General features: G+C 39.7%; 1 protein-coding gene across 1 annotated transcript in view; it reads left to right on the forward strand.

Moving 5' to 3' along the window:
• Positions 1–539: 539 nt before the first annotated feature.
• The window catches only part of LOC149144496 (pre-mRNA cleavage factor Im 25 kDa subunit 2-like), a 58,321-nt gene continuing 31,042 nt past the window's right edge, over positions 540–27,818 (forward strand). Inside the window, exons 1-5 of the mRNA XM_089446560.1 lie at positions 540–788; positions 1,866–2,010; positions 9,618–9,663; positions 10,637–10,730; positions 10,863–10,936. Coding sequence (XP_089302686.1) covers positions 1,889–2,010; positions 9,618–9,663; positions 10,637–10,730; positions 10,863–10,936 — 336 coding nt within the window. The 5' untranslated portion in view covers positions 540–788; positions 1,866–1,888. The remainder of the gene's footprint in view (positions 789–1,865; positions 2,011–9,617; positions 9,664–10,636; positions 10,731–10,862; positions 10,937–27,818) is intronic.

Genomic DNA, 27,818 nt, shown 5'->3' on the forward strand with positions numbered 1-27,818 from the left:
ATTATCTTATAAAATCAACCTATATTTAATAATAAAAAATTATAAAATCAACTTATATTTAATAATAAAAAATAATATTATATATCTAATTTAATATAATATTATAAATTTATAAATTATATATAATAATAATTTAATTTCACAATTTCATTATCTAAAACTATTTTACCTGTAAAACAAGAAACTCTTTAACCATTATTAAAAACATATTACAACTACTTTTTTTATCCAATCAAACTCCACAACTTCATAAACTTTTTGAAAAATATCACCCTTTCTTCTCTAACCAAACAAACTTCCATAACTAAATTAAAAAGAAAAGAAAAGTAAACACTCAAACTTGCAGTAACCATATCCACGCTAACCAGGTTGAACCTTTTTATATTATAACTGGAAGACCACTGGTTTGACAAAATTCAGTTATCATATCCAATTTCCACGACAAGAACCTCGACGTCCACACCGCCTTATCTTCCCGAGTAAATATATTTATTCAGAATAAAGCCACCCAATATCGATTGACTGACCAAATATCGAGAATATGTGCACACTGTAATTGGTCAAGTTACAGCTGTGGTCCATTGAATAGCCAAATGTCAATTCCATCACTTTTTCTTCATATTTCTTTAGAAACAGCACTAGAAGTCGGTGGTAAGAAATCCAAGCGGGGGCAGACAAATTTCTTTCTTTCTTTCTTCTTATTATTCCCGTGGCTGTTTGAGACCATCAAAGTCGACAGTGTGTCAGTGGCTGTTGTGAAATTCATTCAGAATTATCTCTCCTACAGGGTAGGCACATTAAAGATTCCGTCAATTTCATACATTCACGGCTTCATTCTTGTGCTTTTTTGTTTTTTACATCACAGGATTAAGATTCGAAGATATGTAGATAATTTGTTTCTTTTTTAATCGAAGAGAAAAATCTTTGAAATTTGGAGGAGATAAAATTACATATTGATGAGCCTCTCGACTCAGTTCCAAGTTTCCATAATGTCTTCAAACCTGGCCCTAGACATATACAGTTTTCTGTCGACATAAATCGAAATTGGGATCACACCAGTTGGTATATAATCTGAAAAACATACTTCAAAAACAGACTTGACTTTACTCAAAATAGATGTCATCGATTGAATTTTGGATCTTATTCAAAGGGATATTATACCTGAACTTTTCTTCAATCAGGTGGCCTTCCTGCAAAACGAGAGCTTCTTTTGAGAGTTTATCCTATCTAATTGAATTCCCTGTAAACATGCCAAAAAGATATTTCTTCAAAGATGGCCCTTTTCTCCAAGCAAAGTTCCACTGTTGGGCTTAAGGCCATATTTATAATTTGTTTTTTCCTATTTGCCCAATCCATCAATAACTTTGAGGTCTTGTAGAACCTGCAACCTGCTTACATTCTTTTCTCTAGCTACTTTCAACAGAAACCAAAGAGCATAGAACCCTGCTCTGTTGTTTGTTCCTTGTCGTGCTCCAAAATACAAAGTAGAATTGTGTGAATTGTTGAGAAAGAGGATAGCACCTGTACCCCACAAACCTGGAATTCCTTGACAAGCACCATCGAAAAACCCCCAAAGGTCTTATTTAGTCGATGCAGGGTTCCTGTAATCTCCTTGGACTTTTCTCTCTTGGAGGCTTCCATCCTTTGCCATATGCAAGCCTTATTTGATGATATATCCAGCCAATATGTTCCTCCTTTCCTTGAAAGATCATCCTATTTCTGGCTAATGACATTCCTCATAAAACATAACATGTTAATTCTCTATGAGAGATAAGTTGCCTGGATGGATGTTAGGTAATTTGATTGATAGTTTTGTGAGTTCTTATCAGTGGCTTTCAAATTGAGTTCAGAGGTTCTGTTTGCAGAAGATCAAAGAAGACATCGTAAAATGATGAGTTCTCATTTAGTTGTGAAAGTTCACCCTCTATCCTGCTACTCGTATGGGAAAAAGGAAGCCAAGGTGGATAAAGACGTTTTTCCGTCAGACAGGCTGAACAGAATGAGAGCCAAGTAAGTTTTAAATTAGCCATGGATTTAAGTAAACAACAATACATGGTGAAACATATCAATTTGTTTGAATTCGATATATGGTGCACCCTTAAATGAAATAAATTTTAATCTCTATGGGACTGACTTTATTGGGTTTCAAATTATTCCTTTTCTTGGCAGTAGAGCTCATGCCTCATTATAAAGATATGAAGTTGTTATTGGATGATTTTCAGCGTTTTCTCTAATCTTTGATCAGGTCAACATTGTCTTAGCGCCAAACTCTGGAGATTCTATATCTTTCTTGTATAGCTTCAATCTAACTGACAAGTGTGCAGCATAATCAGCTTAAAAACAGATATTTCTCAAAAAGGAAAAGTTACAACTTCTTTTATTGAAAGTGGCCCTGCATCTTCTTGTTGAGAGAAAAAAAATCCCTGCCAGCTTGATCGTATTCCATATGTCTCTGCCTTGTTGCATGATCATCTGCACATCCCTTAAAATTATTGCCCTATAACTGAGAGGCCTGCTTAACAGGGTTGTGTATTCTGATGAAATCTATACCCGTAGTGCCCAGTCCGCTCTACATGCTCAATTGTCTCATCTTTGTGACATATAACATATAATTTATCTGTTAGTCCTGAACTGTGAAGCCTAGCCTGGACTACTAAATTTTGCTAAACCACCTTCCAACCTAAAACTTGAACTTAAAACACTTTTTGTTTCTAAATACTCTCACATATTTAACTCCATATGTTGTTGAATTTTCTAAGTCTATCCGTTAAAAAATTAATTTGTATTCTGCTGGTTTATTTCTTCTACTTGTAAATTCTGAACAAGTTATTTAAAGCATTTAAATACCGAAATAAACACAATATAGTCACAACATCTACAGATTATCAACTGAAAGAAAACAAGCACACAAGTGACACTGTTATTTTTGGACAAATGTCCCTGCAAAAACCCAATGCGGGAAAAGCAGTGCAGCGATTCTAAGGGTTTATTATTATGCAGTATTTCCTTGAGTTCAACTGGGTGCTTAACCGGCTCATCCGAGAGAGAAAAATACACGGCAACAATACCTCTATCTTCGGAAACAGGTATTCAGGAAACCTGTTCCACGAAACCCTCTCTGGCACAACTAAAGCTCCGCGCTGGCCCTTCTGGCCTCTACGTCAGCCTCCTGCTGACCTGCATCAACCCCAGGACCCTCTGCGTCAACCCTCTGAGGCACTGCGCAGCCTCTGGGACCCTCTGCGTCACTCCAGCAGCCTCTGCATGGATGATGCAGTCCCTCTGGCCTCTGTGTTGTCTCTGTTGGGCTCTGCGTAGCCTGAACTGGCTGTTGCTCTTGCTCTCCCTACTTTTGCGTTGGTTTCTCAATACTGTCTCTGCCTCTCTGTCCAATACTCACTGCCCCTCGCTACTGATCACTGATTCACTTTTTCTTAGCAACCCCGCTCTAGCAAAATGAATGACTGATCACTCTGGTGTATTCTCCAACTGACCCTCAAGCCTCCTCTTATACTTTTCTTGTTGGTCCTTCAACGGCCAAGATTAAATCTCTAATCAACGGCTAAGATTAGATTCGGCTTGATCCATGACTTTTGGAACTTTCTAACCCAGTTTTATATTAATACCCATTAATATTTTATTTTTCCTAAGTTTAGACTTAGGAACTCCATCAAAAATATTAATTATTTTAATATCTCCCAAACCGGTTAGAATCTGCCCAAACCATTTCTGGGTCTTGGAGATCTCATATGTTTTAGCCTCTCCACCAATTTTCATGGCTATAGCACATCTGATGCTACCTCAAATCAACACTCCCTCTTAGCGAGCATTGTGCTCTAGTAATGCTCCTCACTGAGTATCACTATGATTATCTGGCACCGGTACCTGTGCTGATGCTAGGCCTCCCTACCCAACATCCTCTGCACTGTTGCATCATGTGCTGCTACTCATGGCCCTGTCACTGACACTGCTGTATCCGTACGGTAGCTCCCTCTGCATCCGTGTTGCTCCTGGTCCATACTCTGAGCACTGCATCTGCACTGCAACCCCCTCTCATCATGCTGCATCGTGCTACTGCACTGCAACCCAGTTACTGAGAAGTAACTAACTAATGCACCCAACTTCTGACATCCCTGTCAGGCTAGAAACATTCCCGATGCTGAAGCTCCCTCTGCCGCTAACAAGTGCTCCATCTACTAACCTCTGCGCTGGTGCAACAACTCCCTGCATCTCGCACCGTTGCAAACCTCTCTGTGCCATCCTACACCGTTGCAACACTCTCGTGTCTCTCCCACTGTTGCAGCCTGCTAGCCTCGCGCTGCTTGGGGAATCTTGCATTGTAGCACTCTTTGCCGCTTCATCCGCATTTGTCTCTACCAACATCCGCCAGTCCTGCTACTCCTCTTCAGGGCTTCCGTAGCAAGGTATAATCCAAGAGGTTGGGTACCTCAAGGATCCTACCCCTCATCGCCTGTTGTCCTCCTGATTATAGCGCGATGTCTCCCCACTTCTTCTCTAGTGGTACATGAGCACTCATGGCACAATCGTCATCCTCCTCGACTTCTTTCTCTGCCTTTGATGGCGCTGCCTTAGAGTCAGAAGCCTCTCCCTACTCTTCTTCCTCGGACACTAGTTCGCATAGTGACCCAGTTCCCCACAATGGAAGCACTTGACCTCGGAGATGCCAGAGTCGCATCCTCTTCCTCTTCCGTCTTGATCCTGGCCCCTTTGTTGCTACTTCCCGTCTTGGTCAGCCATCTGATCTCTTCTTGATGAAGAGCCACCCACAATTCTTCCCAATCTGGAAGACTCGCCTTGCCCAATATGCTCTGGACAAATGTCTCCCACTCCTCGAAGACTGTGTTAAGTGCGGTCCTCACCATCAACTCTTGATCTGGCGTGGCCCCTATGGAAGTTAGTTGGTCACAGATCTCCTTCAACTGACCGAGGAAGAGATCTATCTGCTCTCCCTTCTGCATCTGGTATGACCTTAGCTGATTCTCCGGGAGCATCTTCCTCTGCACGGAAGTATGCTGGTACAATGTCTTCAAAGTGTCCCACATCTCCTTTGTCGTTTCCTTCTCGGCAATATGTTGGACCACATGATCCTTGACCCCATCAAGGATGATGCACTTTGCCTTAGCCATTGCCTCCTCGTACCTTTCATTAGCTACCGGGTCAACTGGGATAGCCATTACTCTCAAGGCAAAGCCCTTGATACGATGTTTGTCTAGAATGGACAAGATCTTGGCCTTCCAGACCACAAAGTTGGACGCTCCGTCCAGCCTGTCCTGATCTCTCAGCCCATTCACGACCATCTCTCTGCTCTTTTTTGTCGACTCCTCCGAGTCTCTCTACTTCCCGCCTGGAAGTTCTCGGTTCGACTCCTGCTGAGTCTCTCTACTTCCCGTCTGGAAGTTCTCGGTTCGACTCCTCTGAGTCTCTCTACTTCCCATCTGGAAGTTCTCTTTTGGACTCCCTCTGAGTCCCGATTTCCCTCCTGGAAATCCTTCTGCCAACCATCAAGTTGCTCCTCTCCAATCGTCTATGCAATTGCAACACTGATCCAAATTCCTTGGCTAGAAATCCGCCTCGACAACAACTTCCTCTACCTTGGTCTTGCCCTGTTAGGTATTGTTCTGACCACAATACCCCACCAGCTTCGCTCCCGCAAACTGCCCACAGCTTCCTTCACCCCAGCAACTGAAGGATTGAGCCTCTAGGCTCTGCGCAATCCCGGCTACAACAAAAATAGCTCCCTCAGCCACTGCGTCAACCCTCCTGGTCTCTGCGTGACTCTGCGTGAGCCTCTCTCTGCCCTCCTCAGCCTCTATGTTGGCCTCTCTCTGGCCCGGACTGATGACGCAGTCCCTCTGCGTCAACCCTTCCTCTGTTGCTTCTGCAAGGATCAACTATTGTCACTCGAGACAACTGATTCTGCTGCAAATGCTCTGCTTAGCTGATGCCTTCAGCTCTCCTGTGATCTGCAACCACGCTCTGATACCATGTTGAATTTATTAAGTCTATTCGTTAGAAAATTAATTTGTATTCTGCTGATTTATTTCTTCTACTTGTAAATTCTGAACAAGTTATTTAAAACATTTAAATACTGAAGTAAACACAATATAGTCACAATATCTACAGATCATCAACTGAAAGAAAACAAGCACACAAGTGACACCATTATTTTTGGACAAATGTCCCTGGAAAAAATCCAATGCGGGAAAACTGGTGCAGCTATTTTGAGGGTTTATTATTATTCAGTATTTCCTTGAGTACAACTGGGTGCTTAACCGGCTCATCCGAGAGAGAAAAATACACAGCGACAATACCTCTATCTTCGAAAACAGTATTCAAAAAACTTGTCCCACGAAACCCTCTCCGCGCTGGACCTTCTAGCCTCTGCGTCAACCCCAGGACCCTCTGCGTCAGCCCTTGAGGCACCGCACAGCCTCTCGTACCCTCTGCGTCACTCCAGCAGTCTCTGCGTGGATGACGCAATCCCTCTGGCCTCTGCACTGTCTCTGCTGGGTTCTGCGTGGCCTGAACTGGCTGCTGCTCTCGCTCTGCCTACTTCTGTGCTGGTCTCTCAGTATTGTCTCTTCCTCTCTATCCAGCACTTACTTCCCTTCACTGTTGATCACTGATTCACTTTTGCTTAGCAACCCCGCTCTAGCAAAATGAATGATTGATCACTCTGGTGTATTCTCCAACTGACCCTCAAGCCTCCTCTTATACTTTTCTCGTTGGTTCTTCAATAGCCAAGATTAAATCTCTAATCAACGACTAAGATTAGATTTGGCTTGATCCATGACTTTTGGAACCTTCTAACCCAGTTTTATATTAATACCCATTAATATTTTATTTTTCCTAAGTTTAGACTTAGGAACTCCATTAAAAATATTAAATATTTTAATATTTCCCAAACCAGTTAGAATCTGCCCAAACCATTTCTGGGTCTTGGAGATCTCATGTGCTTTAGCCTCTCCACCAATTTTCATGGCTAGAGCACATCCGATGTTACCCCAAATCAACATATGCCCATTGCAATGTGGCCCCCTACCTTTTATTAAGTTTATAGTTTGCAACAGGTGATGATGACTTTTTCTGCATAGACCTAGAGATTTGGCAGATGAAGGCGAAGATGTTCTGATCAATAAGAATGACTTTTCCTAGCCACTTTAAAATGCTTTCCTTCACTTTCCTAAAATTTCACTATGTAAAACAAAGGTTGGAGGAATCATTTCTTTGTAAATATTTGAGTCATATAAACCTAAGTAAATACAAACCCAACCATGCCTCCCATTCCTTTGTGCACCATCGATGGAGGAATCTCTTTGTCCTCTTGTGACTATCATATTAAAGTCTCCACAAACTAATCAATTTGCCTTCGGAAGCTTGTTGACTGTCCTGCAGTTCATAGCATTATTTAATGCCTAAATGTTGGCCTGCCCCAAAGTTTGGGTGAAATGACCATCGCTACACGACCTTTTCCTAATTCATGTGTTGATGCGAAAGAACTAGTACGAGGCCAAATATAGTTGAGAGGGGTCTATAACAGAGATGTGTAATCATGACTTCCTACAGGTAGAATATATCTAGTTTCTACAAAGATATGGTAGAAAGATCTGACCATACCCTTATTGGTACAGTTTGAGGTCCTACCTGAATATTCCATGAGAACACTTTCATATTGAGGGAGAATGGAAAGTTCCTACTCTGATATCGCCACCATTCCCTGTGTCCATTTAATCCAACTCCTACAGAATTGCAAAGTAATCGGATGTGAATGTTAGAGTTTGCATGCCTGGGAAAATTCACTTCGAGGTGGTTCTTTACCTTCTTGTGCCTACACATTCACACTTGGATTCAAAAGAGGTTGGGGTTAGCTTGCTTGGGCCTGAGGGCCTTTGCTGTATAATATTTAATGACTATTGTTTACATTAATAATTATTATGTAGAGTTATGCCCATTAAGATAGCCATATGTCTTAGATCTTATATATGTGACCATATTATTGATTGCATATCAGCATACATTTTTGTAACTCCTATATCGCCTGCAAGGGGATAGTCCTTGAATTGATGATCGAGACTTTGGCAACAAGAGCAGTTATTCGGGATATTGATGTAGTACATTGGTTGATGGATAATCTTATTGTTGACCTAAATATCAATGTGTTCCTTCAAATCATGTGACCTAAATTTTGTGATTAGGCCTTGTTCCAGTTGGAGCTGGTAGACCAAGGCGTTGGAGCGTCCTTTCTGTTGAAGCTGATAAATCAGGGGGTTGAAGCCTCCTTTCAGTGGAAGCTAGAGAATCTTGGAAGTTGGAGCGTCCTATTGATGTAATTTTTAAAATACTTATATTAAGAAGCATTTGGTGGTTTTTCTCCCAGAAGGGTTTCCACCTAAAAAGCTTGTGCCTACCGTCTTTGATATTGTGCATTGTTGAATGGTGTTGTTGACTGATAGGATGCTAATTAACTAATTGATGTGAAATACTGATTCACCCCCCTCTCAGTATTTCCAACAACAACATTTTTACCCATTTCTCTCTCGATCATCCACTGTACCCTAATATTTTTCTATTTAGACTTAATTTCTCCAGAGTTTGCCAAATTCCATATTCTCTTTCCAGGGAAATAATGGAATAATTTTTAATAGGATGTGATTATAGTACAAAGTCCGTGTCATTAGTCCAAAGGTTGTGTTAGCTTTGTTCTCACCTTTGTTTTGGAATAGCTTGGTACCTATCATTACTTCCCTCTTGACTATTCTTGAAATGATAGTTTATCAAGTGTGTGTGTGTTTTTTAGTGATGCTTACACTTTACAACCATTGCAAGCATACCCTTCCCCATTATGGGAATATCAAAATGAACTATAAGCAGCTACAGAACAGGGATATCCAACATTCTCCATTATAAAAAGAAATGTGGTTGAAACTTGATAGTAGATACACCACGATTGCAGGCATTTATTCTGCAAATTTTGGCAGGACTTAAACTTGGCTGAACGCGTCTTGACATAAGAGATATGGCCCGTGTGTATGGGCAAGAGGGTCCATGGGGGGAGAAAATGTCTCTGGGGATTTGAAGCTTGGTAGCAGGGATCATATATTGTTTTACGATCTAACCAAGACCCCATTGACTGTAAAATCCTTTTTAAGAATGAGTAGGTCATTACTTCGTGGTTATTGTTTTTTCTCTCAAGGTTTTTCCTACTCCAAATTGCAATATTCCAGAATTAGTGACTTCCTGTTTTGCTGAATTTGTTTTCGTACCACTAGTTCATCTACAATCAGTTGGCTCTACATGTTTAATGGTTAGAGTGTAGATCTCAGTGGCTTGAATAATAGATATTTATGATATCTATAACTAAAATATGAACTATGATCACACCTTTTTTCGGATATCTGATTTTCAATTTTGGGATCACATGTATAAATATTAAAAATTGCAAAACTGATTACTTGCAGAAAAGTCAGCAACATGTGCATAAAAACAGATTAAAAAAAAGAAAAAGTAGGACACATTTTCAAGTTCAATTTCTGATTTATTCCTCTTCATCATAGCATTGATTACTTACAAATTTTGTGTCTACTTTGTTCTTTCAGTTTCATGAGAGATGGTCTGCGGACATATGTGGAAGGGCTACTTCTGGTTAGTAATTGTTTTTATGCGTCATTATGTTCTCGAATCCATGGAGTCTTTCAGGATAGTATATACATACATATAGAACGCAATGAAATAAACAGAAAACGATGGGATTTGATGGTTGGGCACCCTTCTCCTAGAAGCATATAATAATCTTCATGCTTAGTTGTCCAGTGCAGGTTTCTGAACCGCTTGATGACATAAGAAGGTTTGCAATTTTTTTTCCTGGCGATCTTTGGTTTGAAATGCTTCTCTAGCTTGTGCCTGACAAACCGTAAACTAATTTACCTAAATATCTCATAGTTGAAATGGTATTGACACTAAACATATATTGTGCTTAGTAAGTCAATTGGGTGTAACTTGAGTGGTTATAAGGAAAATTTGTTACCCTTCCACCCCTGTGTCCAAATCGTACTCTGTAACATGTTTGCTCTTTGTGAGCCAATGGTTGTGAGCTATATATGATCTATTCATGAATTGTTGACCTGGCCTTGTGTCTTGAGGAATATAGGGTTTACCTTTCGTGCCATCCTCAGATTAAGGGGAAATGTCTAAGCAATTTCACCTGGGATATGTTACCTAGAAAAAATAGTGTAAACCAATACATTAATTTCACCAAATTTTACTTATTTAGGAAATAACATGGCACAAGATCTTTATAATCCTATCATTCTCTTGTGTAGCCCGAAATTGTTCATGCAAGGATTTTGTCTTCTGAAAGACTAACACGACCTAGACAGAGGAGAGTGAGTTTTTATCATTTGTATGTCTTCATAGTGCTAAATATTCTTTTGATGATGAAAAACATTCAGATCCCTAATCCAGCACCTGTTCTCAAATTGCAGACCACAAGCAAACTAGAGCCTTATTTTGATGTTAGATCCTCCTGCATTAAGAGATGGCAGGATCTCTGTATTACGGCTTCAAGCAACTTGATCTATTTGTGGATTTTATATATGACATTTTCTCTATATTTCAGGTGCATGAGTATGGCCACCCACATTTGCTGCTGCTCCAAAAAGGAAATAAGATTATTAGGCTGCCTGGTGGGCGCCTAAGGCCTGGTGAAAATGGTTTGTATCCTTAGAAAGGTTACCAAAAGTTCAATTTTCAAGATGTCAAGCAAGCAATTCACATAATCTTGAAGGTACTTTTGGAATTTTATTCTTAATATTTTAACTGAAAAATGCTATTTGATTACTCAGAGATTGAAGGATTGAAGCGCAAACTCACTAGTAAACTCAGTTCCAGTTCAAGCTCTGGTCAATCAGACTGGCAGGTATAATCATACATGCTCTATTTCTTTTGCTGAATGTCCAAATGTCTTTTCTTAAAACACCTTAGATTTCATCAGGTTTGTTCTGATATGGATCCCTTTGGACTTAACAGTAAGTGTAGGGAGAGATTACATTTGATCATGAATCATAGACGTTAAGCTCCACTCTATTTGCTGGAGCTTGAGATTCTTTGATATTTATAATACATCGATGCTTTTTGTAAGCTTATTTTGTTAGATATAGTGGTAATAAATTCCACATTGGGACGAAATGAATCTAGACAAATGAGCCACTGTAATGTATGATTTGTAAAGAGTAACTAAAGGATATTAAGGAGAAAAATTAAAATCAATTTCTTACATATTTAGCCACATGAAAGGGCCCATTTGGAGTCCAAAAGGATCAAATCGGTGGAAATAAAATGCAGACCAATAGAAGCAAATTACAAAGCCTTTCCTGATTCCTCATTGATTATGGGATTTGTGTTTAAAATGTAGGAACCATATCAACTTATAGTCTAGCAGCAAGTTGTGACGTGATTGAACTTGTATTAATGCCAAGGCCTGGATTCAAACCCCCCAAGTGGGTGCCAATGAGGCCAAATGCAAGTTCTTGGTGATTTTGACACCACAGAAATGCCCCTCATATCATGACCATTTCACTGAAGGACAACTGTAAGCCGCATTTCCAAATAAAAAGGTAATTTAGTAGTTTTACTCTACAAAGAAAAAAATTCTCTAGTATATGTAAATACTAAATTCCCATTAGATAGGTGCATTATTTTGATAAAAACAGGCACTAGTTTTAAATTAGGACATAAAAGTGTTTGAGAAAGTAAAGTTTACAAATGTTATTTTAGGACAAGTCAACAGTTTTTGGTTAGATGTATTTTGGGCTGAAGAATTATCTATATCTTCAGTGAATACGTTTGAAAATTCATGTCACTTGGCAAGAAATCATTTAGTTAGATTTACATTGTGTGCCTTGTCTCATGCTAATGGTGCTTTGAAAACTAACATGGTACCAGATAAGATAAGTTAATTTCAGCAATTTCCAATGGGACTAGAAAATGTAATTAGTGGCTAATAGTCTGAGGTTTTTGTAACATTCCTAATGCTAAAATGTTATCATAATGAAAGAGATGCAAATAACTATAATGGAAAGACAGCATGAGCAAGGCCAAACAAAAGTGAAAATCTGTAAGACTCAAGGCCATAGCTTAACATCAACATCATTAAAATAAAAATAAAATAAAAGTAAAAGTGGAGGTGGAGGAGGTAGAGGTAGCATCATTGTCTAGACTCTAAATCTGTCATTGTGTCAGACCTTATGCAAAGCTCAAGAATGCCATCCATAAAGTGCCTAGGGCCAAGGGGGTCTGGCTATGTAATTTTGGGAGGAGCTATGGAGCAAAAAGCCGTCTCTCCCAACATTTGAGGCTGAGGAGAAGAAATATGCAATGGAGGCTTCATTGTCCAGCCAGATCCAAGGGGTTGTATACTGTAGTGAGTGAATTCAGATCTAAAGTTCCATAGAGATGACATCTTTGCTCGCTGTAATGTCCTGGTTTTGACACTTTGAAAATACTGAACCAGATATTGTCTATGTTTAAAGGCTTTGCATGTCTTTTTTTTACTATGCCTTATTCAAACCATGAGGTAGACATACCATGGAATTTTTAAATACTTGTAAACGTTGTTATTTTGCAGTTAATAAAAGAACCAAAACTGAGTAAGCATAAGTATATAAAGGGGATATGATACCACAAGAGGGGAAAGGGGAGGGGTGCAAGGGAATTTTTATATGCCTAGTTATCTATGTCTCTTTTCCTACCCACTTTGCCATTACTTTAACCTTCAGTGTTTTATGATGTTGATGTTGTTCCTAGCCTATAGTTTAATAGGAGATATGAGAAGTGGTTGTAACCATCTCCTAGATCTAAGAAACCACCTCCTACATTCTAGCAACTTGCCCCCCCACACTCTTAGAACCAGTAAGAGTTGGTTTAGGACTCTTACATCCCATCTTTTGTTCATGCCAATAGAGGAAATTCGAATGGAAAAAGAGAAACTATTTTTAGGGAAGCATAGAGAAGAGAAAAGGAAAGATTTTACTAGAAAAGGGAAGATGCCATACAATGGTATTGAAGAGATCGTGAAAGAAAGTGATTAGAACCTTGGGAAGAAGGGGAGAAAGGAGGAAACCATAGTGAAGATGATGGAATGAATGTTGTGCAACATTAGAGGCCAATTTGATTTGAAAGACAACAAAGTTGATCCTAAAAATTATCCAAGAGCAAAGAAAATGTTGCTGGATTTCATTCTAAAGATGGACAGTAATTGGATTTTCTATTCACACATTGAAGAGCGCTGAAGAGAAGAAAAATTATGAGGGATTGTTGAGCAAAGAAAGGAGTTCCTTCCTTGTGTTGTGTGGGGTAGGTATTATGAGTGCCAAAGGTGGTTTGGTTGAGAGATTGGTAAAATTACTCAGTAGTGGGGTCACTTGGTTGATGTTTTATACTTTTGGAATGGGTAGAGTGATTTGAGAGAATCCTAAAATTGTCTTCTTTGCCTTGATTGTTTCATAGCCCAGCTAGGGGGTGGCATCCACAGAGCATTGTCTAGGGTTGGGTGGAAAATGCTCACATTCAGGCAGTTGTTTGGAATCTAGCTTTTGGAAAAGTTAAGAACCTCTCATTTTCTTTGAATATTTCTATCACGTGATGATTGTAATTTTGATATGTATATGGTTAAATGCAATGTACTTTCTCGTGGAATTGATTTGAATCTCTGTAGCACGGGTTCGCAAACCCATTCTGGGTTCTCGTCCCCACGAAACGGGTGCTAGAGCGGGTACTTGCCAGACTCACCCATACGAACTAGGTTCTTCCCATAAGAACTCAATACACAATACTTGTGGCCTAGGTTTGTTTGCTTAAATGGGTTCGCCAAACCCCAAAAATGGGTGCGTTGTGGGTTCTTATGTGGTACCGGACAAGAAAAAAGATTCCTATCTTAGTAAAACATTTCAAATTTAAACTTTTGAGGTCTTAAAGTCCCATCATTTCGAAAGAAATACAATTTTTTTTTTTAATTTCTTGGCCATGATTTTTATCAAAATTCCTATCCTAGTAAAACATTTCAAATCTAAAGTTCTGAGGTCTTAAAGTCCCATCATTTCAAAAGTACAACTTTTTAAAATTTCTTTGCCATGAATTAGTTCTTGGATTTTATTTCTTAATGATATAATCACTAATTAGTAATGTGTGTCTCTAATTGAAATACAACATCCTTTTACAGAATTACCCATTAACTACAAGTCATCTTAAGAAGGATATATGCATTTAAAAAAGCGTAGTAATACCATTAAGTACAAGTCATATATAGCTTGAAGGATATATGCATTTAAAAAAATATGTTTTGCTATCTTAAGCATTCGCTAATTTCCTTGCATTTCTTCCGCTTTGATAAATTTCTCCAGAATGTCAATACCCATATAATATAAATGTTTCATCACACTCAACACAACACTTTGATACTAAGTTCTTTATTTATTCAATAGTATCCATATGTGAGGAATGTGTTTTTATGGTTTAAAGTTCTTTAAACATATATATTAATTTTATAATCTACTTTGGTTTTCTTCTTGAAGGGAGTTATTGTCTTCATTTCAATATGTAAATTGTCATTTCCACTTGATATCAAATTTGAAATTTCAAAGTGAATGTTCATGTTTAAGTCTTTAAATGATTTATTTTTCTTGTTGTAAGTTGGAAGATTTCAAAATTCATATATATTATAATTTATAATATATAATATATATAAATTATAATATACCCCCGACAAGCCTATGTACCCTGTTTCAAAAACCGATGCACACATCCCTGATGTTAATTTTTCATCACTTGTTCTATGCTGCAACTATTATTTCAGCAATATTTAATAGCATTCAATTTCTCAGTTTCACTTCTTCAATTTTCTAATGATAGTAGAGCAATAGTAGATAGAACAAATAAACGAATGCACATAGAAAGACAACCAAGAGACAAGAGACACAAATTTGGTCAATGACCAGGGCAAAACTCACTGTGGGGAAAACCCTTGCAAATCTTCTTCTTATTGGATTGTCTTCAAATGTTCAGCAAAGAGAGAGTACATCATTAATTCAATATCCAAATAATATCAAAATACCAAGCAACTATAAAAGAGAAATGGAATCAACTGTAGTCAAATCTGTTTTGCCTCTAGTTTGCTCAAGTCAACAACAGTCAACTGTTGTCAATTTGTGCCCTAACCAGAGATGTGACAGCTGTCAAAAGGTCTCCAAAGGAGCTCGGTCCAGATGAGGTGAATGCGGCCTTCTTAGCTGATCAAATAGAGCCCAAAACAATCTGAATTGAAGCAGTCAAACCTGGTCAATGTGGAGGAGCAGTTTGCGGTCAAAGTCTGTAATTAGGGCTTCAGTCAAACATCACGGATTGCCTTGAATTTTCCACCAACAATTGCGGCCTATTAGAACAGAGAGGAATCACCCAAAACCGCAGTCAAAATGTGTCAAAACTGCCCAAGTCAACGTTGGTCAACGTCCTGCAATTGTCCTGAAATTTGGCTCTGTAATTCAGCCCTACAGTCAGCCCTGTAATTCGGCCACCTGTACCTCGAATTAGAGAGAGAGAAGACTTCTTTGAGCCATATGAACCAAATAGGAGAAGGAGAGAAGATGTATGAGTGTGTTAATTCATGCCAAAAGAGGTAAAAGGTCTCTTGTATTTATACCAATCTGAGTGGGTGAAAGGACACATCCTTTGGGCTTCTGAGCCTACATGTCATTGAAGCCGACCTTAACAATTTGTACATGTGTGAGAATAAATTAAAAATCCAACTTCTGCTTGTCCAAATTGGGTGATCTTAAGGTCAATTTTGGTCATCTCGAAGAGAGGAATTTAATGCAACAATTATCTTCATCAAATGAGCTATCCAAAGTCGAATTTAACCCTAGTTCCATAATTTAACACCCAAACCCATGTTTCCTGGCAACATAGATTTGAATAAATTAGTATGCCTTTTGTATGAGGAAATATATAGAAAAGGTCATGTACTTTCACTGTTTGGTAAAAGCAGTGTTACACTTATCGCAATAATAACATCAAAATCCAACTCGATGATCATATCATTGGTATTTATCATGATATATTTTATTTTTTAAATTATTGCAATGATTTCCTTATTTATCATTAGAATTGAAATTATTGCCCCGCTGAGATCCAATCTATTTTAAAATGCATTTTTGGGTTTTTTAACCTCATTTTGTAAAAGTTATTGAGGTGATTGTGTTGAAAATTGGCAACTTAGGGATGAATTTATAAAAATAGAAAGTCTCAAGTATGACTTTCCAAAAATAGTAAATCACCTGGCGTCAATTGGTAATCAAGCATTGTTGATGGAAAATCCTTTTTGATCATCAATCAATCCTAATAGTTCAATTTCGACTTAATCATCAATATTATCATTAATATTATTATTATTATTATTATGATATTATTATATTATTAAAAAGAATTTCAAGTCTCTCAATCATGTCATATGTAACTCCCCTCAATTAATGCATATGTTACTCTCTCTTAACGGATTCATTCCTCCCTCTCTTTAATGCTCTTACGCACCTCCTACACTCTCTTAAACACTTTAATGACTTGTCATAAAAAGATTCCTCTTACACCTCTTTAATGCATAAGTTACACTTCTCTGTTAAATGCATAAGTTACACTCCTCTCCTGTTGAAGAATCTAGGGCAAATTAGGTGTAGTGTGATTCTTTGTTGCTTGATAACAATGTGTGAAGTCTTTTTACTTTTCTTGTTAGCTTAATCTTCTTCTTCTTATTATTAATGCATGTGTGTGTACTTCATCAAACTGCTACCAAAAACATAAGAACAAAAACACAAGATGTTGGCTCTCTGCCAGGGCCAAAACCTCTCTTCTCTTGAGAGGAAAACCCTTTAGTGAATTTCTCTTATTGAAGCTTCTATTGATCAATGCCAAACCCTAGACCCTTGACTAGAATATCCTCCAAGCACAAGTCAAGCCCTTTCTCCTTTATGCACTTTGTTCCCCAGTACATAGGCTTCCTTCTTCCAGCACTTTGTTCCCCGACACTTTGTCCTTCTTTCAACTTATTAGTAAACCTTGTTTCACTTGCTCTAGAGGAGATACCTTTGATGAGACCCTTTTCCTATGATGATTCCTTTCTTGTCTTCACCAATCAATGAACTTGTAACACTGTAATGGAAGGGCTGTTATGACAGCAGGGACAGCCTCTTTACCTTCGCATGTGTGACTGTTTTCTTTGTGATTTAGACCTCTTCCTTCTTCGCTTGAGAGAGCTCCTTCTACGCTTGAGTGAGGGGCCTTATAGGCCTACTTAGATTGCCCAACCAATGATGTTATGTGACTGTGATGATAGTGCTGCAATGACTGCAGGAAGAGGCTATGTTTCTCACATGTGTGACTGTTTTTAAACCTAGGAAACAATCCTCTCAACTTCGACCTAGACTTCTCCTTGTACACTGCACTAGAGGCTTCCTTTCTTGTCACTTGATCACCCTTTCTGTTCCTTCTTTTCTGCACTAATTCCAGAGATGAATGCGTTGTATTGGAGTGGTGTAATGACCCTAATCTATAGGTGTCTGCTCCTTCTTTTAGGCCGACTTGAGGCCGACTAGATAACTGGAAGCGGACTTGACTTTTATGCTTCAGATTTCTTCTTTTTAGGATGTCGTTGCTTGGAGGATGCTTGTGACTTTGCTTGGAGGTATTCTCTTGACCATAATACATACACATACAAGGTGTAACATGCCCGTAAGGTCTTCAACCTTTTCTTTTGACTATTTGACTCACCTATAGCACTTTAACTAGTGCTAGACCTATTTCAATGAGTAAGAAACTCATTGACATATATTATAAAAATAATATTTCTTGTCTTAAATAGCTACAAATACCAAAAGTACATTTATGAAGACCGAACTTAGTTACATTTCCAGTTACATTTCCTACAACACTCCCTTTTAACGAGGGAGGTATTCATACAATATTACAAGGTGTTTGGCTGTTATCAATCTTGAAGAATTCACATAAGAGAAACCGGATTTTGCAATCCATCTGTTATAGCATCATATTCATCAGCATTGTCATAGTGCAAGGCCTTGACTAACAACTCCATCTCTTTACGAGACCATGAGCTACAATGCTGGCAAGACCATTGATTTATAGACACCTTCATCATTGTCTCTCAAGGTACATACCCACCCGAGTGTTCACTGAGTATGACCTTCTAGGACTATTCTTATCTTAGGTTCCCAACCCTCAAAGAATATCGGTCCTCTTGCCTACTCTTGTCTTGGATGCACTACACATCCTCAAAGAAGCATCAGATGCCAAATGATTACCTAATCCTCCCATTCTTGCTTCCCAAGTGAAGGCAATAATGTTTTGTCTATCTTGTGTTTACTTTTCCATTCATGGCCTTCATCTAGACTTACGGTTGTTAGTCTTGGTCTAGTGCATGATCCATGAGATGGAAAAACACAAATGTCACTCCTTTGTAATCAAAGGTGATCCAAAACTCCCTCTTGATTAGGGCATTGTCTTCACTTCAGATCTGATACCATGTTAAGTTTAGGTATGTTCTATGCTTAGAGAAATTTATTTCAATTTTCACAGTAAGCTCAATATCTTTTCCAGATTAGCAATCACATCAGCATTAAAGTAAACTGCAGATAGAACATAAACATAAATCGCAAAAGACAAGCCAAGACAAGAGGACACAAGATGTGGCGCTAGCCAGGGACAAACCCCAATGTGGGGAAACCCTTGATCAATTCTTCTTATATGTTCTTCAATAATTCAATAGAGAGAAAGAGATAATACATTTACAACAGAAGTCAATACTTTGACTTATCTAGATAAGATCATAGATCATCTCTACATGAGATCAGTTGAAGACATGCTGCTTCAACTGATTCTCTAAGGTGACTCCTTCACCTATCATTGTGCTGCATCTCGTTATTATGCTGCACCTCACCGTGTTGCACCATGCTGCACCCATCATCACCATGTTGGACCTCATGCTGTTGATGTCCCAGTGTTTTAGCACTGTTGTACATAGTGCCACTTCTGCACCATGCTTATTGCTATCCCAATATACTTGCTGTTGTCCATGCTTTAACATGGTGCTGCTGTCCATGATTCTTCATGCTTGCAGCGGTCCCATGTTGCAGTTGTCCTATGTGTCACCAAGCTTGTTGTTATCCCACTTGCAGTTGTCCTAGTGTCATTGCAGTTGTCCCATGTACTATGTTGTTGTCCCATAATATGTCCAGCAACACTGAGTTATAGAGTCTACACCGACATGCCCAAATAGTCTACAATTAGGCCATGCTGTCACCTACAGCAATGTGGTATTATGATAGTAGTTAAAGTGACTGCAACTAGGTCTCTTTGGGCAGTGAATAAGAGTCTTTACAAGACTGATAATGGACCTCTCTTAACAACGGATTGGGGTTGCCTTCAAACTGTATATAGAGTTTATATTCCACTGTTGATCAGCCCTCCCTTTGCTGCGGATTATGGCTACACTTTACAGACATCAAACTGACTCAACACATACAAGATACATTCCAAGATGTGTGCACTAGCTCATTGTTCTAGGGTAATTAGGATGTTGCAATTCTAGACTAGTTAGGGCAACCAACCACAGTCCTTAACAATCGGCAAGCTAACCCAGAATTGCTTCCTCTTGCTGCGGTTGTCCTTAAATAGGATGATGCCCTCCACGCTACTCCTTGAGGGCAGTTCCAAGCCCAACGTATGGACTTGTCACCATAAAATAGTTGTTGCACCCTCAACCAAACCCTCCTTGCCTCGGCCTCCAAGAACAGTCACTCTGTCCACTAAACGGACCCCTGAAATAGCCCTCAAATGACCTCACTGGCTAGACTTCTCCTTGCTGCGGCTAGGGATTGCTTTCACTGCAGTTAAGGGCTTCTTCTACCTTTCCTCTTGTGGCAGATGTGGCCTTTCCTTGCTACTGAATTATGGCCTCCTTTTTGACAGCAGATAGATGACCTTAGAGTAGGTCTCTCTAGACTGCGTTTTAGGCCTCCTTTAGACAACGGATTAGGGCTCCTTTTGGCTATGAATTGGAGCTCCCTTTGATTGCGGCTAGGGCTAGATCTCCACTCTAGAACTGCGAACAGATCCTCCTCTTCATCTACAATTAGGGCATCATAAACTTAGGGCAACGTATACTCTTAGGATCTCTCCTCCCACCAAAACCCAAAGACAAGTGGAGAGGAAGAGAGCACAAGAAGAGTGTGTGCAAATGACTTGCAAGCCACCTCTTTTTATAGTAAAATGTTGAGCATAAGTGGGGTTTATTTGGTTGTTGGCCGACCTTGACGAATTGTCCCATATCACAAATAATTTCTTTTCTCCATGAATACTTATCAGAATCGGATGATCTTTAGATCAATCCTACACCTCTCGATGAGAGGGATCCAAGAAAAATATCAGCTGCCATTAATAAGATGACCCACATGGAGTTTGGCCCTAGTTGCCAATTTTAACACTCCCTCTCAACTAGGGAGAAATCCATCCTCTGAACCACTTGTCTGACTGTACTATCTCTGCCATCAGTGCCCTGCATTGCTCTGCTTTGCTCGGCTATGTTGAGCTCTACTCTGCTCTGCTCTGTCCTGCTCTGCTGAACCATGAAGAAGAAGAATTGATCGAGAATGTCTCATACCATTCTCTACTGACTCGAAGTCAGTTTCATTGATCCCAGATCAATATCACAAGGGAGTGTCTCAAACCACTCATACTGATCCCAGATCAGTTTCATTGTTCCCAGATCAATGGAGGTCATCCTAACATAGGCAGTGCGGTAGATATAATGATGCGTCCATCAATAGTACTACTAATGGTCCCTAACCCCATTTCCCTACTCATTGATCAAATGAGAGGTACTTCCCATGAGTCTCAAACTGCATGGGTAGGATGCCTCGACAAGAGAACGAATCATCCTGTCCATAGGAGAACGAATCATCCTGTCCCACAGTCGCCACGAGAGAACTAATCATCCCAGCCCATAGGAGAACTAATCATCCTGTTTCACAGTCGCCACGGGAGAACTAATCATCCCGGCCCACAGGAGAACTAATCATCCTATACATAGCGCACCACCAGGGGAGTGTGAGTCGCCCTGTGGTTGTATGTCGCTCTAAGAAGTACCCTGGGGCCCCCTGGATCTCCCAGAGCTCAATGTGTGCATCATACATGATCCTCATAAGAGGGTCTCTGAACGACACCAAGTCGTTCTCGGAAAGTCAAGAATTTGACCTTTCCCAGGGGCTTTGTCAAAAATTTCGGCGACCTGCACATCAGTCTCAATGCGATGGAGCCACCTTGCTCATCGACTTACCATATCCCAAATAAGGTAGTATCTGATGTCTATCTGCTGGAGCAATTATCGAATACTGGATTCCTCAACAATCGAATCCCCTCTGGTTGTCACAAAGAATCACAATGGTATTCATCATATGTACAAACAACTCACTAAAGAGCTTCCACAACTAGGCAGCTTCACACGAGATCATACTCGTAGCTATGTATTCGGTCTCGGCAGTGCTTATAGCAATCGACTTCCGCTTCCTGCTCATCCATGATATCGAAGCAGAACCTAAAGAGAACCAACACTGGGAAGTGCTCTAATGATCCTCCACATTCCCTACTCAGTCAGCATTCGAATAATCATGCGGCTTCATATTTCCGGCAGTGTATCTCAATCCATGAGAGATTGTGCCCCGAAGATATCTCAGAAGATTCTTGGCACCAATCCAGTGAAGCTCAACCAAATATGAGCTCACCATGCTAATTGCGAAACATATGTCTGGACGGAAGTTCACCAAGAACATCAATGCAAATGATTTTATGAAGCTCAGAGGCATTTCCCAAGTTTGGTCCGGCATCATCACCATATAACTTCTGAAAGTGAAGATCCTCGAGGTAGTCACGGGATTGCAATTTACCATTACACATCCGGAATTCAACTCCCTCTTACTTCTGCAAATGAGAGGGTCTGCACCTGTCAGAAATAGGTCGTCCTTAGAAGGTGTTGGTATGAGAGGTATATCACCCACAACCTTCGAGCAATGGTTTGGATCGGTTTCACTCCTAGTGAATCTTAGCTTCATTAGACAACTATCAATCCTCTCATACTATGCCCGGGGTGTTTTGTTTCAAGCCATAGAGGGCTTTCTTCCACCTGCATACATGAGATTCTCGATCATGAATCTCAAACCCCTCGAGTTGTTCCAAACTTGTGGACCTGCTATATGACGGGAATGGTCCCCTTGTAAGATTCTCCTTTGGTACATCTCAGACATGTACCTTCATGCTCCTTTTGAATTCAGGCATCCCTGTCACCATCTGACTCACATCAGGTAGCGCCCCATAATAAGTAGACCTTCGGTGCTATAGGTGAGATGTAACAATTGACATGGTCTCCGATGGACCATCCTGCAACTTGATACAAACGCCAACCCTAAACTCAAAAAGCATCTTTGAAAATTATATTTTCAAATACGTACCTTTCCATCGATGAATGCCACCCTGAAACCTTTGACTTCCATTGCCGAAATGGACACCTGGTTTTTCTTGCAATTAGGTACATAAAAGAGATTTTGTAAATGAATCGAGTTACCCTCATTTAGTTGAGGGGTAACATTTCCTACACCCTTTCCGGGATAGGTGGCATCGGCTCCAAGTATAATCCCACGACTCTTTCCATCTCTTACCAAATTCGAGCGAGCACCCTTCTATCCAATGAAGTGCCGTGAAGCACTATAATCAATAAGCTAGATTCCCACAGAATCTGGAGGAGAGGGCTAATACAAGATAGCTTTATCTTATCATTTGTTTCTCCATACCTGGGGTTCCTTGCTTTCTCTTAAGAGTCAGCCATTTCCTTGATGACCTGCATTACCTATCGTTCCTCTGATCATTGAAGATGTCCCTGGAATGATTGTTATCATCATCAAGTGATGTGTCCTACCATTCGGACACTCCTTCGCATAATGGCCGAACAAGTCATCTGCCTTTCTTTCCACCCTTATATCCAGACTTCCTAATGAAGTGATATTTAGGTAGGCCATCATAAGCTTCCGCTGTGCTATTCTGATAATGTTCTCTGCTTCGATTTCACCCTAGGTGAATTTGAAGAGGGATGAGGAATCCATTGATCCTTTTGTCATTTCCCAACTGTCTTTGGTGATTGCTCTTTCACTCTTGCTTGGGCATTGTCTTCACCTCAGCTCTGATACCATGTTAAGTTTAGGTATGTTCTATGCTTAGAGCAATTTATTTTAATTTTCACAGTTAGCTCAATATCTTTTCCAGATTAGCAATCACATCAGCATTAAAGCAAACTATAGATAGAACATAAACATAAATCGCAGAAGACAAGCCAAGACAAGAGGACACAAGATGTGGCGCTAGCCACGGACAAACCCCAATGTGGGGAAACCCTTGATCAATTCTTCTTATATGTTCTTCAATAGTTCAACAAAGAGAGAGATAGTACATTTACAATAGAAGTCAATACTTTGACCTATCTAGATAAGATCATAGATCATATCTACATGAGATCAGTTGAAGACATGCTGCTTCAACTGATTCTCTAAGGTGACTCCTTCACCGATCATTGTGTTGCATCTCGTTATCATGTTGCACCTCACCATGCTACACCCATCATCACCATGCTGGACCTCATGCTGCTACTGTCCCAGTGTTTTAGCACTGCTGTACATAGTGCCACTTCTGCACCATGCTTACTGTTGTCCCAATATACTTGTTGCACTGTACTTGCTGTTGTCCATGCTTTTAACATGTTGTTGCTGTCCATGATTCTTCATGCTTGCAATTGTCCCATGTTGCAGCTATCCTATGTGTCACCAAGCTTTTAGTTGTCCCACTTGCAACTGTCCTAGTGTCATTGCCGTTGTCCCATGTACTATGCTTCTATCCCATAATATGTCCAACAACACTGAGTTATAGAGTCTACACCAACATGCCCAAATAGTCTACAATTAGGCCATGTTGTCACCTACAGAAATGTGGTATTATGACAATAGTTAAAGTGACTGCAACTAGATCTCTTTGGGCAGTGAATAAGAGTCTTTACAAGACTGATAATGGACCTCTCTTAACAACGGATTGGGTTTGCCTTCAAACTGTATATAGAGCTTATATTCCACTGCTAATCAGACCTCCCTTTGCTGCAGATTATGGCTGCACTTTACAGCCATCAAACTGACTCAACACATACAAGATACATTCCAAGATGTGTGCACTAGCTCATTGTTCTAGGGTAATTATGTTGTTGCAATTCTAGATTGGTTAGGGCAACCAACCACAGTCCTTAACAACCCGCAAGCTAACCCATAATTGCTTCCTCTTGCTGCGGTTGTCCTTAAATAGGATGTTGCCCTCCACGTTGCTCCTTAAGGGCAGTTCCAAGCCCAACGTATGGACTTGTCACCCTAAAATAGTTGTTGCACCCTCCAACAAACCCTCCTTGCCTTGGCCTCCAAGAACAGTGACTTTGTCCTCTAAACGGACCCCTGAAATAGCCCTCAAATGACCTTGCTGTCCAGAATTATCCTTGCTACGGCTAGGGCTTGCTTTAGTTGTAGTTAAGCGCTTCTTCTACCTTTCCTCTTGTGGCAGATGTGGCCTTTCCTTGATACGGAATTATGGCCTCCTTTTTGACAGTGAATAGTGTCTCTTGACAGCGGATAGATGACCTTAGATTAGGTCTCTCTAGACTACGTTTTAGGCCTCCTTTAGACAGCGGATTAGGTCTCCTTTTGGCTGCGAATTGGAGCTCTCTTTAACTACGGCTAGGGCTAGATCTCCACTCTAGGACTGCGGCCAGATCCTCCTCTTCATCTGCGACTAGGGCATCATAAGACTTATGCCAGCGTATACTCTTAGGATCTTTCCTCCCACCAAAACCCAAAGACTAGTGAAGAGGAAGAGATCACAAGACGAATGTGTGCAAATGACTTGCAAGCCACCTCTTTTTATACTAAAACGTTGAGCACAAGTGGGGTTTATTTGGTTGCTGGCTGACCTTGACGAATTGTCCCATATCACAAATAAATTCGTATCTCCATGAATACTTATCGGAATCATATGATCTTTAGATCAATCCTACACCTCTCAATGAGAGGGATCCAAGAAAAATATCAGCTGCCATTAATAAGATGACCCACGTGGAGTTTGGCCCTGGTTGCCAATTTTAACAGATGCCCTACACATCCTCAAAGAGCATCGGATGCCAGATGATTACCTAATCCTCCCATTCTTTCTTCCCAAGTGAAGACAAGAATGTTGTGTCTATCTTGTGTCTACATTTCCATTCATGGCCTTCATCTAGACTTACGGTTGTTAGTCTTGGTCTAGTGCATGACCCATGAGATGGAAAAACACAAATGTCACTCCTTTGTAATCAGGGGTGATCCAAAACTCCCTCTTGATTAGGGAATTTTCAGATCTCCCTCTTAACTAGGGACTCTTTCCTTCGTCAACAACTTCTTCTTCGTGAGTTCTTCAGCTGCTTGATTTCCTTCCTTTCTTTGATGTCATGAAGTCTTTGTTCGAACTTCTTCTAGGTAGGGCACCATCCATCGATCACTTTCCTTCCTGGTTTGTCATGTCATTGCTTCCTTCTTGGAAAGTGTCTTTCTTGCCATACATCAGGTTTTGTCATCTAGCTACTTTTTTGTCATCTGTCCATGCTTCGAAATACTCTTCTCATGGATGCTTTGTTGTACTTGCTTATTTACATGCTTCGACCTAGTAGCCCATCATGACTTCATCCTGATATTGCTTCGACATTGCTTTTTCTTTTTGTTGGATGTCTTCTTCATCACGACATCTTTGTAGAGTAGAATCAGTTATCTGCATCTTTCATTTCTTTGAGGCCTTCATAGGTGTCAAGGGTCCTTCCTTCCTTTGTCAAAGTTGTTCTGCCTTCTTTCGGGAGATATCTTCAGAGTATTTTTTCATATAGTGATTCTCGATGTTCATGGTGTTCTTCACATGCTTGATCTCTTTCTTCATTCGCTTCTTCTTAGATATATAGGTCAACCATCTTATGCTTCTTGTGAGAGCATTTCTTCATTGCTTGCTTCCTAGACTAGTCAACATTTCTTCTTGCTTCATAGTCAGCAATCTTATACTCCTTATGTGAGCATATTCTTTTGTTGACCTTCATTGCATTGCCTTTGAGCATGTTCTTGGTGAAAGGGATTCTTTCATACTTGATCATGTTATAGAACTATTCCCATGACTCAATAATATACAAATAATAACATGGCTAAACTTTAATGCATACATACCTCATCATGATTCTCCTTTAATCATCTTAGCTTCTTGGTGTGGCCCTTCTTGCTTCATCTTAGCTTGCCTGCATATCATCCTTTTCTTGAATCACATGAATGGGTTTCCCAATGAGACATCTGCTTTGGTTCATGAACCTTCTTTTGAAGATTCCATCATAGGATCTTAAAGACCCTTATCTTGCAAATGTTTCCTTTTCTTTTGATGATGGAGTTCTTCTAAGATTCTTAATCATGATCAATTTTTCTTTCATTGTGGATGAGGTCCTTTACTAGGTATGCTCCTTCTATATGAATATCTTGAGCTATATCTACCATGCTCCTATATTCTAGAAGATATTTCTACCCATGCATTTTTATTCTTATTATAAATGCTACATCTTCATGAGTATCTAGAACTCTATGTACATCATGTTTCTAGATTCTAGAGGATGGTTCTAGCCATGCAATATTCCTACATGCTCCTATACTACTCAGAACTTTGAAAGAAGGCTTGAAGTAAAGAGTTTGACTTAGTCATAGTAGAGATCCGAAGGATCTTCCTTATTTTGCTTCTTTTCTTCTTTCACCTCTTGAGTCATGTGAGCTTCTTCCCTCTTTCTTTTGTTGTTGTTTTCCTTCTTAAGCTTAGGACAATTCCTTTTGTAGTGTCCATATTCTTGAATTCCAAAACATTGGATTTTGGACATGTCTTTGTTGTTTGTTCTTCGTGGACCAAACTTTCCAAATTTACCCTTTCTCTTTGCCATGGTAGCAAATGCTTGCTCCTTTGATCCCACCTCTTCTTTTGCTTTAAGTCTGGTTTCCTATGTCCTGCATAGAGACCACATTTCACTGAGAGTGGTTGCTTCTTTCTTGGCATATATGCTTGATGTGAAGTTGCCCCAATCCTCAGGTAGAGCATTGAGTACTACAACGGTCATTTCTCTGTCAAACATGACTTCCCCAAGCTCTTGAAGTTGATCTATCATTTCAAAGATTTCCTTCCTTTGTTATCTTCATCTTGTATAATTCATTCCTCAGAGATATCATTTCTCTGGTTGTGGATACCGAGAATAGCTCTACTAACTTGTCATAAATTTCTTTCGATGTCTCAAATTTGGAGACATAGGGAATGAGAGAGTCTTTGATTGATTCTATCAGAATCCTTTGAGCTCTTGTCCCATCCTTATTGTAATTGGCTAAGGCTTGAGTTTGTTCCTTAGCAGGAACAGTGATATTCCCTTTGACATGTTCTAGTAGTTCATTCTCCTTGAGAATTAGATTAGTCCTCTTCTTCCATGCAAGAAAGTTATTGGTACCTACCAATTTATTGCATTCCTTGCAAAAATATGTTGATATATATTCAGAAGGGGACATGTACTTACTTGATAGATTTTGAGATGTAATGGATTTGCTTCCTCCTTGAAGACTTGATGGCTTGCC

Source organism: Pinus tabuliformis, chromosome X (genome assembly GCF_031772625.1).
Source record: "Pinus tabuliformis cultivar Carrire ecotype Pingquan chromosome X, CPIR1, whole genome shotgun sequence".
Classification (NCBI taxonomy): domain Eukaryota; kingdom Viridiplantae; phylum Streptophyta; class Pinopsida; order Pinales; family Pinaceae; genus Pinus; species Pinus tabuliformis.